The sequence below is a fragment of the Ascaphus truei genome, chromosome 3 (assembly GCF_040206685.1).
Source record: "Ascaphus truei isolate aAscTru1 chromosome 3, aAscTru1.hap1, whole genome shotgun sequence".
Lineage (NCBI taxonomy): Eukaryota > Metazoa > Chordata > Amphibia > Anura > Ascaphidae > Ascaphus > Ascaphus truei.
Window position 1 is genome coordinate 403,726,440 of NC_134485.1, and position 13,461 is coordinate 403,739,900.

The window sequence follows — 13,461 nt, forward strand, 5'->3', positions numbered from 1 at the left end:
TCTGTTTCTTCTTTCCAGCACCTTGTGGAAAGCAGACTGTAGCACTGAGACAGCATAACAAATGCGCTTATAGGAACTCACAGTTTGCTTGGTTAGGACGCAGGATCTGTATCTGGACTGAATCACACAAGCAGCTTTCTTTATACTCCTGTAGCGCCTTTGTTTCTGGACCCTTCTAACATTTGACTGCAGTACAAATACACATTATTTCAGATATTCATATTTCCTCCCTTGATGTTGCATTCTCCAGATTGACTGAAGAATGCAGGCTGCTTTATTCCGACGACAAAGCTGACAAATTTTCATCCCTCTATAGGCAGCCTGTATGATGAGCATTTGCACAGATAATGCCGTCTCTCTAGCCTTCCATGGATGAGTAAGAAGGATTGGAGGGCGGGCACTGCCAGCCTGGTAGTAAGGAACTAAATGCAATCTCCAAAAAAGTGAGGTTTATTCACATCAGACAAACACACATCTCTCCAAAAAAACTCTGCCACGTTTTGTTCCACATAGGGTACTTTATCAGCTGCGGAGCATTTGCACAGATAACGCTATCTCTCTAGCCTTCCTTAGATGAGGGCTCTGTAGTATCTCTGAAAAGATGTTTCTATTCTTTCTTTCATGCTCTGATTTTAGAAAGTTCTAACTGGAAACATAGGGAGTTACCTCTTTCCTTTTCCAAGGCGCCCTCTGCTTCTTCCCGTGCCAATTGCATCCTTGACTTTTCTTCAACAAATAGTCTCTTCTCCTCTTCTAATTCATGGACTCTCTTATCTCCTTCACTGACTCGGACAGAGAGGGTCTTGCACACTTGGATTACAGTTTCAAACCAACTATTAAACCCTTCGAAAGTATATCTCACAGAACATATCTCTGTGTTTAAGTAGCAAATCTCCTCCTGAGAGGCTTCCAGCTTTGTTCTAAGACTGTGAAATTCCATTTAAAAGGCTTCAAGCTCTGTACTACACCTGTGAATTTCCTATTGAGAGGCTTCAAGCTCTGTATTAAGCCTGTGAACTTCCTTCAGAGAGATTTCCAGCGCTGCATCAATTTTATCAATGAAGCTCTGGTCCTGGGCCTGGGCATCAGTATATGCCTACTCCAGCTTCTTTGACATGATCACTATGTTGATCTCCAACTGATGCTTTTCTTTCTCCTGGAGAACGCACTTGGAAATTGCTGTGGACAGACACTTTTGTAGTGCAACTTTGGCCTCTTGCTCTTTATCAAGTCGTCCATAGAAGCAATCAATCTCATTCCATGCAGATTGAAGTGCCGGAGTTAAGGAATCTTTACCTTAGTTAAAGGCGTCCTCTTTCTTTTCCACTATTCCTGGGATGATCCTGCTAATCGCCTTAGGCTGCAGCACATATCTATGTTCCCTTCTAACGCATGCTTTCCGATATGGAAGGATCATCCTTAATTCCTTCTGCAGTTTCCACTGTAATCGGAGAAACACCCTTCTTTTTCTTTCTCTTTGCTTTGAGAAACTCTGACGAATCAGTGGTACTGTGTTCACATTTATTGCTCCAGACGGTTTTCAAAGTGGGAGTCATAGCTTCAGACATGAGGAACCCAAACTTCCCAAGAAAACCAGTAAAGCGGAAATGTGTCTTTAAAGCAGAAACATTGGATTAACAAAGTAAATATTAGGCACAACAGGGAGACAAAAGATAGGATAGCTGATCTTTAGATTTGAGACCTTAGCATCAGTCACAGAAATATCATAAATTGTAGGGGAAACCATAGACAGAGAAACTTGCAGTTACATCTGAAACTTTTAGAATCAAGCATAGGAATATCACAGATTGCGAGAAACCAAGACAGAGGAACTTGCTGTTACATCTGAAACCTTTGAATCAAGCATAGGAAGATCAAAGATTGCAGAGAAATCATGGCATATAGCAACAAAACAATGGGAGTACTCTTGTTTTTAAAATGGGAACCCTGTGAAACAGCAGTGGTCCAACCAGGGTAAGCAGAGAAATCAAGATAACACAAGTCTGTTTTTGGAAATACAAGTCTGAGAGTCTGAAGTGGTGGCACCAGGTACTGCAGGGAAATACAAGCTGATCTTGGGAAAAAGGGAATATAAAGATCAGCAGGGGTTAAACCAGGCACTGCAAAAACTTCAAAAGAACAGTGCACTGGCCTCTGCAGCAACTGTTTCAGCCTTAGCAGAAAAGTCTTAGACGCAATATGTCTTCCCTATCTTTACAGAGGGTACAGTGGAGTTTTCTTTTGGAAACTGAAATTCCCACAAAAAGAAAAAAGGGAACTCTTCTCAGGGACAAAGTGCACAATAATTCTACAAAACACTTGCAGCAAAAAAAAAATTCAGGATCCCAAATGGGTCTTCAAAATACTAACAAAAGTATTTATCTTCAACCCAACGCAAGTGGGAGGGGTCTGCTGAAGCAGGCAGGTGATGGATCTGTTCCAGGAAGGTCCAGAATTGGCCTTTGTTTTCTGTCACAGGGGAGACTCCAGGAGCGGTTAGGACCTCGGTGGTTGGAAGAGTGAACAGCAGGCAAGACTCATCAGGTTCGCAGGCAGATGGCAGATAGCATGGCCGGGGGTCACAGGCAGAGGTCGGGGGCAGGCGGTAGATAGCATGGTTGAGGTCACAGGCAGAGGTCGTGGCAGATGGCAGGTGGCATGGTCAGGGTCACAGGCCGGAGGCAGGCGGCAGGTGGTGTGGTCGGGGTCATAGGCAGACATTAGGAAGGCAGGAACAGGGCAGGAAAGCGTGTACAGGATTGGAATTCAGGAACAGGATTGGCACTAGGGAACAGGATTGGCACTAGGGAACAGGACTGGCACTAGGGAACAGGACTGGGACTAGGGAACAGGACTGGGACTAGGGAACAGGACTGGGACTTGCTAGCAGGAAACAGACTGGTGCAAGAAAGTTCAATAGCAAGGGCCTTTAATATGAAATCAGAACTACAGGAAACAGGTCAGATCAGGGCAGAAACAGAAGGAGGCAGGATCACAAAACAAAGGCCAGGAGATACAGGAAACTATAAAGACTGACAGAGAAGGAGGACATGAGCACCAAGAGGAGGCAGAAACAGCAGCACACCCAGTGGACAAAGGAACTGGAGACAGGGAGATTTAGGAAACTATGTCAGGGCTATTCCTGACAAGGAGTAGATGGGATCCAGTTGGAGCTTCAAGGACACGGAGACATCACCATGGCAATGTGACTTCATCCCCCGATACCCAGAAGCAACTGCGCGACGGCTAAAAGCGGCATCTGCAGCAGTTCACGCGCAGAGGAGGAATAAACTGCACATCTGTTATTAATATTGTAAGAATACTCATTTATATGCACCATAGAGTGATGGCGTTTGTGCTCTTCTATTCTATTACAAGTTCATACTAACCCCTATTTGTCTCGAAAGTGTGGTGAAGGGATTATTACTGTTACAGTAAATATGTCTTTATCTGCATATAGCTGTAACATTAGTGTGTCCAATCACTGGCTGAGATATCTATAGGTTGAGCGAGAGGCTTCTAGTTTTACTAGTATATTAACAGACCAATTATTTTGGAACAGGACATATACAGTTTGTATAGAGAGTACCGGGAGTAAACTCTAATAAACCACTACAAATATGAATATTGATATGGGCTGAGGTCTACATGCATGACTAATAGGACTCACATTACTTAGTAATGAATAGTGTTCGATTGCTTTCATACATTTCTTTGTAACAGTATTTTCATTCTGCGATTATTTATGTACTGTTAGTGTAGAAATCTCTTTGTAACAGTCTTTTCATCCTGCTGTAACTCTGTTCTGGTTTTATAGAAATACAATTGTAAAATGAGAAGAAAGCGACTTGGATGTTTGGCTAATAGGCAGGCGCTCATCTCTGACACACAGATATCCATCTATCCATCTAAGTTAAATAAATAAGAGGAATAGTGTCTCCATTAACATTGCATTATGCCTTAACATTCATTTTTACAGCTCAATAATGTAATGTTAGGTCCTGTTTGTCGTGAAAAGGCATTGCGTTAACTATACACAGACGTTAGTGATAAAGAGATGCAAAAGAGGTGTTTCCCCCTAACAACGCCTAACCGCATAGATAAGGTAAACACAGAGATTTAATGAGACGTTAGTTAAATCATATCTAAAGGTGGTGTTTCACCCATCCAGAACCAGAAATATGGATATTGCTGGAGAGGGAAATGATAAAACTGAGCACACCTGAGCGATCTGAAAAATATGCTAATTGGGATTTGCAAAGTATACGCAAATGATGAGCATATTTACCAGGTGTGTTCAGTTTTGTTCACAGGTATCGCTCTGCATATTAGAATCTCTCTGCAAATCAAGCTTAACACAATGTTATTTAAAGCCAACTTAAAGGTGCGGTTCCGTCCAAGGTCTTTTTTTGTATGTCTAGGTATGAAGCAGGGCGGTCTCTGAAGCTGAACTGCGTTAAGTTTAGCCCAGGGGACCCCTGATTTTCTCAATATTTACCTCCGTAGGTCATGCCGGTAGCAGCCCCGGCTGGGCAAAGGATATGGAGGTTTAAATGTCCCGTGGCATAGAAGCGGCAACGTCATCCGTTGCGCCTGCTACTGGACCGCATTACAAGAAAGCTTTAAACCTCCATGACATACCAGCAGCACCTTCAGAGGTATGTACCTCGGAAAGTAGGGGGTTCCCGGAGCTGACACGAACGTGATTCAGCTACGGAGTCCCTCTGCATCATAACTATTAAATAATGAATTTGTTGCAGTGCTTGTTTAACATGACGTTAAGCCAATGCTAACGAGCGAACTGGCAATTGTATTTGCATATAATTAGCTTCACTTCATTAGCCTTAACCTCAGGGAAAATAACATTTGCTACTGATTTTGATAACAGGATATTATAAGCCTGTGGATCTGGCCCTAAAATGTGAAGATAAAAATCAAAACTGTCAAATAAAGCTACATAAAATGTAGGTGCCATTCAATCTTGGCAATATGTACATCATCTTAGGCAAGGTCTTTACAAAAAATTATTTTTTACTTCTTCCAGAGCTAGTTACAATGCATAGGACCATATGTCAGAACTGAAAGGAAAGGAACGTCTAATTAAAATCAGCTGTACAGCAGGTGCTGTGATGGTCATTATAGATTATTGCATATTCCCAAGGCTTTATAAGGAAAGTTATCACTGGTGAACAATGCACAAGCTGTGGGAACACAAAAATAGTGTTTTTCAGTGTTTAACCCCTTCAGCGTTTCAATGGCCCTTAACAAGCGACTGCAGGTGCCTACGTCTTTGAAGGTCAATCTCCAAAATGGCTGCAGATTGCCTTAAAAATTAAAAAGGTTAACAAAAAAAACTAAGTAACTTTTTATTTATTTTTAACAAATGAGGGGAAAAACAAACTTCAATTTGTAGGAAGATACTTTGCACAACTTTGTCTGTTGAGTCAAATATGATTTTTTATTTCAGAGGAAGGAAAAAAAAAAAAAAAACCCCAGTGAAATATCATCTAATGCGGTCTCATAAGGGGAAAAATAAATTCCTTCCTGACCCCAACAATGGCATTCAGATTTCTCACTGGATCAACACCCTTCCCATATTTACTTATTTGGTATAGCCCTGTATACCTTTCCTTTATAAAAATATATCTATTGTATCTGCCATGTTGAAAAACACCATGCTGCAAATATAAATCAATACTGATGGTAGAATTCAGCAGTCACACATACGGTACAAGTTTACGTTTACTAAAATAAACATGGTTGCCAACGAAACATTAAATACTGCATAGATTGAAGCATTGTGTATGAAATCAAAATACAGAGAAAATTATTCAATCTAATGTTACCAACCTTAGAATGCAGAAGAAAGCAATGTAAAAACTTCCATTAGCTGTCAAGAAGGAAGTCGACCGCAAGAGTTCAGGTAGTAGTTTGTATAAGTAGTAATCACATTTTCTCCTCCGGAGGATTGCTGCTACCTTAAAAACAAATAAATGCAATACTTTGATTTTCCAAAGAGTATTCGTAAGGAATAGAAGTGGTTAATTTAGTCATTAAGATCTATTGCACTTTTGATTCCAGCACTCCAAAAGTCCTCCGTTCTGTTTTTTTTTAAGGACACAAATATTATTAGTGTGGTGAGTATTGATAGTAGAATTGCTAGTGTACAGAAGCCCGGCTTTCTTGCGGCTCTAAGGAAGGTGCAACAACTGCATTTTACTCAGCGGGAGGTCGATAATTGTAATAGTTGTTTTAACTTGGCAATTCCCAGCTGTAGGGAAAGCTTGTTGGGCTACATCCGTCACTGCTGCTTTAAAGCATCCGTAGCCCCCTTCCCCCCTGTTCCCGAGAGGCAAGACTTTTACATTGTTTGTGGTTTTCTTTAATTAAGAAAAGAGATATGTATATACTGTACAGTATTTAAAAAAAAAAAAAAACTACAAATACGGCCACCACGATCACCTATAGAAAGAAGTAGGTAGTGCGCTAAACTTAAATGATACTTCTTAAAGTATTTTATTAAAAACCAATACGTTCTAAAAAATTATTTAAACACTCATACAATAGAAATAACGTTTAAAACAATAACATTGTTTATACGATCATAGCCCTAAAACCATGTAAAAAGTCTAGTTCCACAGAGAAATATAAAGTCTCTCAGGTAGCCAATATTGCAGCAGATTTAAAGATGACCAGAAAAAAAATGTGCAAGCAAGGCATACAGTAAAACATAAAAAAAAAAATAGAGAGACACATAGGTTGGCATTTGCAGGATATTAGTAGTGTAGTTGCTGGGTACAAAATAATAACATCACTGCGTAACCTGATCAGCCTCCCTCTCAATCCTGCTTTGATGTTTGTGTGGCCAGGTCCCCCTTCGTCCCTTTACCTTCCGCTGCAGCTGCGACCGGCAGCGAAGGCTGGGGAGAGTGTCGGCAGGGCTGCGGTAGCGTGGAGCAGTCAGGATGGTGAGTGGGTCGCCGGAGGTTCACGGCGGCTCCCTTTGCAGGGCGTCGCTATATTGGAATTGGCCGCACATGCGCAGTGTGTTTGCGCATGCACTGATGGGATTGGAGGTATGGCGGCCATCTTAGACAGGTGCGCATGTGCAGTACTCTGTTTATAGCTGTGGCCATTACAGAGCAGGTCTGCAGGGGAACTACATGCCCCATAATGCATAGGGGCTGCCGGGCATGAGAGCCAGCACAGCCAATAGGGCTGCAGCCTTCTCCCTGCACGAGATGGATACTTTTGGCACACCAGAGGCCACGCCAGTCAGAGCTGGGACACAGAGAGATGAGGGTGTGTGTGCAGGGTGTCAGTATGCCCCTGCACTAGGCCAGAGATCCCCTGATAGGCCCCAGCTAGGCCCCAACTCCCACTAGTTTGTGGATACTACAGGGACAGCCCCTCTAGATAGGGACATTGCCCCTGTAATGAGTACAGTGTCAGGGACACAGCAAGAAGACACCGGGCAGTATCAGTGACCTGTGGTCTGGGATCAGACCACCCCACAGGTAGAGACTCCATTCATGGTGGGACCCTCCAGCTGGATACCACCCCACGTGGAGGCGGACAACTTCGCTGACAGGACAGCGTGGGACAGAAGAGCCGTTTCTGTAGTCAGCGGTACACGGTGCTGGAGTACGTGGCAGGTATCAGTCAAGTCATCAAGTGCACCAACTCTACACTCTCACAGTGGGCAGCACTGCCTCACACACTTTGGGGGTGGGTTGGTTCCTGTGGACACCAGAGTGGCTAGGTGCTGAAGGCACCTCAGTACATTGGGAAAGACCCTTCTAGGGTGTGGACAAGGAGGTTGAATATGGTAAAATTGATGGTAAAATTATTATTTTATTTGAATTATAATGTATAATTTATAAATTATTATTTATTTTATAATTTATAAATTATTATATAAAATACTAATTTATAAATTATACCATACCATGCTTGAATCGAACCCATGACCCTATATACACTAGTAGGGATTCTCTACCACTACCCTATAGGATTGGTGTGATGCACAGTACTGCCTTTCAATACTGTACACCAGAAGGTAGCAGGTAAAGAATCGCTACCAGTGTAGGAAGGGTGATAGGTTCGATTCCTGCATAGTATGCTAAAATTATTAGTGTAGGGGGGGAGGTGTGTGTATCCGTTAGCAATAAAGCATTAAAAAAAAAAAACAATACTTTGGAGATGTGCGCCACGCACGAGAACGCAGCCTGATGAAGCAGGGAGACTTCCCTTTTTTCCATAAGTACAAATTCTATCCAGTTTTACTTTCCCTTCAGCTCCCCCGAGCCCCGCCCTTCTACTTATTAAACAATACAGTGCACTGGTCCAATCTAATTCTAACACCTGAGCTTCTAACACAGCGGTGTGTAAACTGGGTGGGGCGGGAGATTAACTGCGGGGGGCGGGGGTTTACAGAGGCCCCGTGCGCATCCCGGAGGCACTTAAATGAAGTGCCGGGGAAGCGGTGAAGGCCTCTGTAAACCATACCATGGTTCCGCCGGCATCTGGAGACGCATCGCCATGGCAATGCGGCGTCAAATTACGCCACGTCACTATGGCAACGTGACGTCATGATGCCCAGACGCCGGGAACCACGGTAAGGAGGAGGGAGGGGGCGCGCGGAGAGCAAGGCAGCCAGCAGGAGGGCGCAGGGGAAAACGATTGCGCACCCCTGTTCTAACACATGAAACTATTTATAATTATATTATAGCAACTTGCTATATTTGCAATAATTTCTTGCAAAATGAACCCTACAAATATTGAACATACATATCTGCATGGTTAAAATCTACATAGAGTCTCAAACTATATAGGAGCAGTTGGAGAAATCAGTCCCCATATATACTCCTTATAATAAAAAGACCCATAATTAAGTCTTAATACTTAAACAATGTATCTTCTGCTGCAATCAGCTCTGCATCGTTTCCTCACTGCGTCCTTTTTCTCCGGTTGGTGGATGACGATCCTGTGCACACCTCTGATCACGCTCCACTCGCATGTCTTCAATATTTCTGTGGTGCTCACGTGGTACTTTTCAGCTTCCCTGGCCTCAGTGAAGATTTTTACTCCATTCGCCGTGAAAAGTCGCAGAGTGACTGAAAACCCCAAAGTAAATCTCTTGTTTTGCTACAAAGTTTTCCAAACTCTATCCTATTGCTAGAGACAGCCACCGGATAGTTCTGGAAAATTAATATCTTGGATCACATCATCAGGAAATATAATGGCACATGCATCAAGTGCAGGTACAGATTATAGCAGCCATTTCCAGTGTCAACTTCCAGTCAAGTCAATGGGCGTTACCTCCATAACGGATGCGATAACTCGTACTGGCACTTCATGCAAGTAGCCCAGAATTTCATATACCTCATTGCAATTTGTGTACCTCCCCATCTCCTCCTAATGACATTCACCAAGTCACAAACTGGAGCAAAATTGCTCCCAAACAGTCTTAATACATAACTCCTTAGCATTTTGTGGCTAGTTGAGTGAGGGCTGTGCTCCAGAAATATTAGGCATTTCAGGATAACTGGGTTACCATGTGCACAAAAAGCATGGGTAAATAAAACAGATGTTGGTGTTCAATTTCCCAACTGAGGGGAATTACAGATACTGTGTTGTTGCATAGATGCTCAATACCTGGAGCCCATTATGTCTAATCAAATAAAGAACGGCAGAACATTATAACTTACAGCATATCAATAATTCTTGACAAATTTGCCATGTTACCCAGTATAAGTGAAAGAGGAGTTATTCCTCTGGAAAAACAGTCTCAGACAAGTTATTAGCGCATTAGGTAAGCATAGAAAGTTGGGCAAATGCCAAATAAAGTTATAGGCCTTGGTATTGTAAGTGTGTGTTTCTGTACTTACTTTAGGCCCCTTCAAAACATGAGTCCCACTAATAACTACCACTGCACATTTCAGTATGTGGTGCTGCACTAATAGTGGTGTTCAGGAAAATATTACCACGACAACTATGTAAATAGAAGAAAAAAAACATGTATTCTCCATTGCACTTTGGCAGTGGTATAATCAGCCTTGATTAACATGATCTATTTTGCGAAGGTACATTCTTATCACTAGTTTCTGAAATACATTACACTGTAGCCACTTGTATGCAGGTTGTAGTATCTTGTGAAGATAATCAGACACTGCATCAGTATCTCTCAAGTCGCACTGATACTGTAGAAGTCAAAGGAGGTCACAGAAAGGGCAGTATTAGGTGGAACAGGTTTGGCATTAGGGAGATGAAAGCTCTATTCACTTATGCTCTATGAGTTACTAAACACTGTGAAAATACATCAATTCCCACAGGATTCCAGTGTAGGTGTATGAGTAAAACTGGCACCTCTAGTGACGCTTTGCACTTTAATAACAATAGTTAATATATTAGTCATTGCAATATGGTGCAAGGTTAAACTTCCCTAGAGTCATCTTTTATAACAGCATGACGTGTGTGTATTCAGCACTTGCATTAAGCTCTTTATAACAGTATATTAACATATATGGCTGTACATACATACAGCACCTACGTTAATATAGATCAGTACATTAGACTAACACACATGTATTTTTCCAGTTTAACAATCAAATTCAACATGCCTTGGAAATCGACAAATCTGTTAGAATACAATGAATAATATGTAGCATATGATTTAAATATAAATCAAGATTAAAAATCATTTTAAAAAAATATCAGTGCATGAAACATGATCTACAAATACATTTAAAAAGAGGTTTTCCACATTTACAATTTAATAAAACATTTGTTAGTATGACTACATACAGTACTTAAAGGGACATTCCCTCATAGGACCAAAGTATACTAACAGACAGTTAAATCTAAATAACTGATACCTTTTTCATATTTTATGTTTGTCAAAATCAGACTGCTAGGAGACGGGATTTTGTTTCCTCTGGGTACTCCCTAAAGTCGGATATCAGTGTGTACTGCTAGAGCAGTGGTTTTAAACCTCTTTTCTCTCAGCGCACCCCTAATCACACAGCTCAGTTGCTAAGGCACCCCTACAAAAGGACAGGATCACAGAAAACACAGGACAGAGAGACAGAGTCACAGGAGTCAGAGGAGGCAGAAAGAGTCAGTGGGGGCAAGGAGTCAGTGGGGGCAAGGAGTCAGTGGGGGCAAGGAGTCAGTGGGGGCAAGGAGTCAGTGGGGGCAAGGAGTCAGTGAGGGCAAGGAGTCAGTGAGGGCAAGGAGTCAGTGAGGGCAAGGAGTCAGTGAGGGCAAGGAGTCAGTGAGGGCAAGGAGTCAGTGAGGGCAAGGAGTCAGAGGGGGCAAGGAGTCAGAGGGGGCAAGGAGTCAGAGGGGGCAAAGGGGCAAGGAGTCAGAGGGGGCAAGGAGTCAGAGGGGGCAAGGAGTCAGAGGGGGCAAGGAGTCAGAGGGGGCAAGGAGTCAGAGGGAGCAAGGAGTCAGAGGGGGCAAGGAGTCAGAGGGGGCAAGGAGTCAGAGGGTTGCATGGGGCAGAAGGGGCACATAGTCTGAGGAATAGAAGGGGCACATAGTCTGAGGAATAAGAAGTTGCAGAGAACCAGAGAGGCAGAGATTCTGAGAAAACACACACACCAACAGGACAGAATAAATACAGACACAGACACAAACACACAACACACGGCGAGAAAGCAGGGCTGTTGCTAAGGGGCTGGGCAGTTTCGTCCATCCTGATTGGCTGCTGCTGCCAATCAGGTTGTGGTGAGGAGCCTGGGGGTGTGTGGCCAAGCAGAGGAGGATGCAGAATGGGCCCAGAAAGAGGTGTCTGTCCTGTTGTATGTGTCTCCTGCGACGCTCTTCCCCCCATGACTCATTTCCCCCTGTGACTCTCTGCACACTGTCCCCTGTGACTGACGCTCCTGTTGTGGGTGTGCCACAGCAATGGAACACTATAATTGAGGTGCCCCCCCTGGAATCCTGGGATTAGCGGTGCCCCCTGGAACCCTGTAATTTGGGGTGCCTCCCCCCCCTGAACACTGATTAGGGGTGCCCCCCCAGAACACTGATTAGGGGTGCCACCCCGAACACTGATTAGGGGTTCCCCCCCGAACACTGATTACGGGTGCCCCCCCGAACACTGATTAGGGGTGCCCCCCATGAACACTGATTAGGGGTGCCCCCCATGAACACTGATTAGGGGTGCCCCCCATGAACACTGATTAGGGGTGCCCTCCATGAACACGGATTAGGGGTGCCCCCCTGGAACACTGTTTAGGGGTTCCCTCCTGGAATACTGTGTTTAGGGGTTCCCCCCTGGAACACTGATTAGGGGTGCGCTCCCTCCCCCCCCAAAAAAAATAAATGTTGAAAACCACTGTACTAGAGTTTGCAAATCTCTCTCCTCTCCATCGGCTGAGGACAGAGTGGCATAAGGAAACATTTGGTTGACACACTCTCCCCCAAAGAAAAGGGATTTGTGCTCTGAGCAATCCATGCAATGTCCTACAGTACATATGTGTTATTTTTTTTTATAAATCAGTTCTGTAGTATTAGATCAATTCAACTCTTAAAGCTGCAGTTCAGTCAATATTCTGCATGTGTTTTTTTTAATAAATCAGTTCTGTACTGTGAGAAAATACTTGTAGCATTTTCTTTTTTTTTTTTTAAACAACTTTTAAAGACAATTTTTTATGTATTCTAATGTAACGAGCATTTTTGTTTCTATAGCAACCCTTTAGAAAGGCACAACCCCTTCCTTTAATGTAACAGGCTCTGGCACACCCCTTTGTGAGTCCTGCCCCCTCCACAGCCGTGCACGTGCATGAGCATGGAGCATAAATGTATCAGTCATTGCCTGGTCACATGATCTTCCCCCAGAACTGACAGAGCAGCAGCAGAAAAGGAGTAGCTCAGAATTAATTAATTAAACCTTATTACATTGCACGTGTGTAGTTAATGTTAAAAATTAACAACTCATTTAAAATCAAATCTGTATATATAATACTGTAAACAATATGTATATTTAATTTTTTGTGTATGTAAATGTGTACAATTCAATGTGTTATTAAAATTAATAATGGCTTGTTCTTGTATAGCGCTGCTAGTTTTACATAGCACTTTACAGAGACATTTTGCAGGCACAGGACCCTGCAGAGCTTAGGTGTGTATGTATGTGTTTGTATGATATAGATATACATGCACACACGTATACATGCGCACACGCACACGTGCTCACGCACACATACATGCGCACACGCACACATACATGCACACATATACACGCACACAAACATGCGCACACGCACACAAACATGCACACAAACATGCGCACACACGCACATAAACATGCGCAAACGCACATATATACACACACAAACATGCACACACGTATACATGCGTACACGCACACATATACATGCGCACACGCACACATATACACATACATGCGCACACGCACACATACATGCGCACACGCACACAAACATGCGCACA

The 13,461-nt window shown here is 43.1% G+C and overlaps 1 protein-coding gene across 1 annotated transcript in view; it reads right to left on the bottom strand.

The window, feature by feature from the left end:
• Window positions 1–13,461, bottom strand: part of TMEM135 (transmembrane protein 135) — a 420,640-nt gene that overhangs the window by 339,183 nt on the left and 67,996 nt on the right. The window contains exon 2 of the mRNA XM_075592564.1: window positions 5,851–5,978. Coding sequence (XP_075448679.1) covers window positions 5,851–5,978 — 128 coding nt within the window. The remainder of the gene's footprint in view (window positions 1–5,850; window positions 5,979–13,461) is intronic.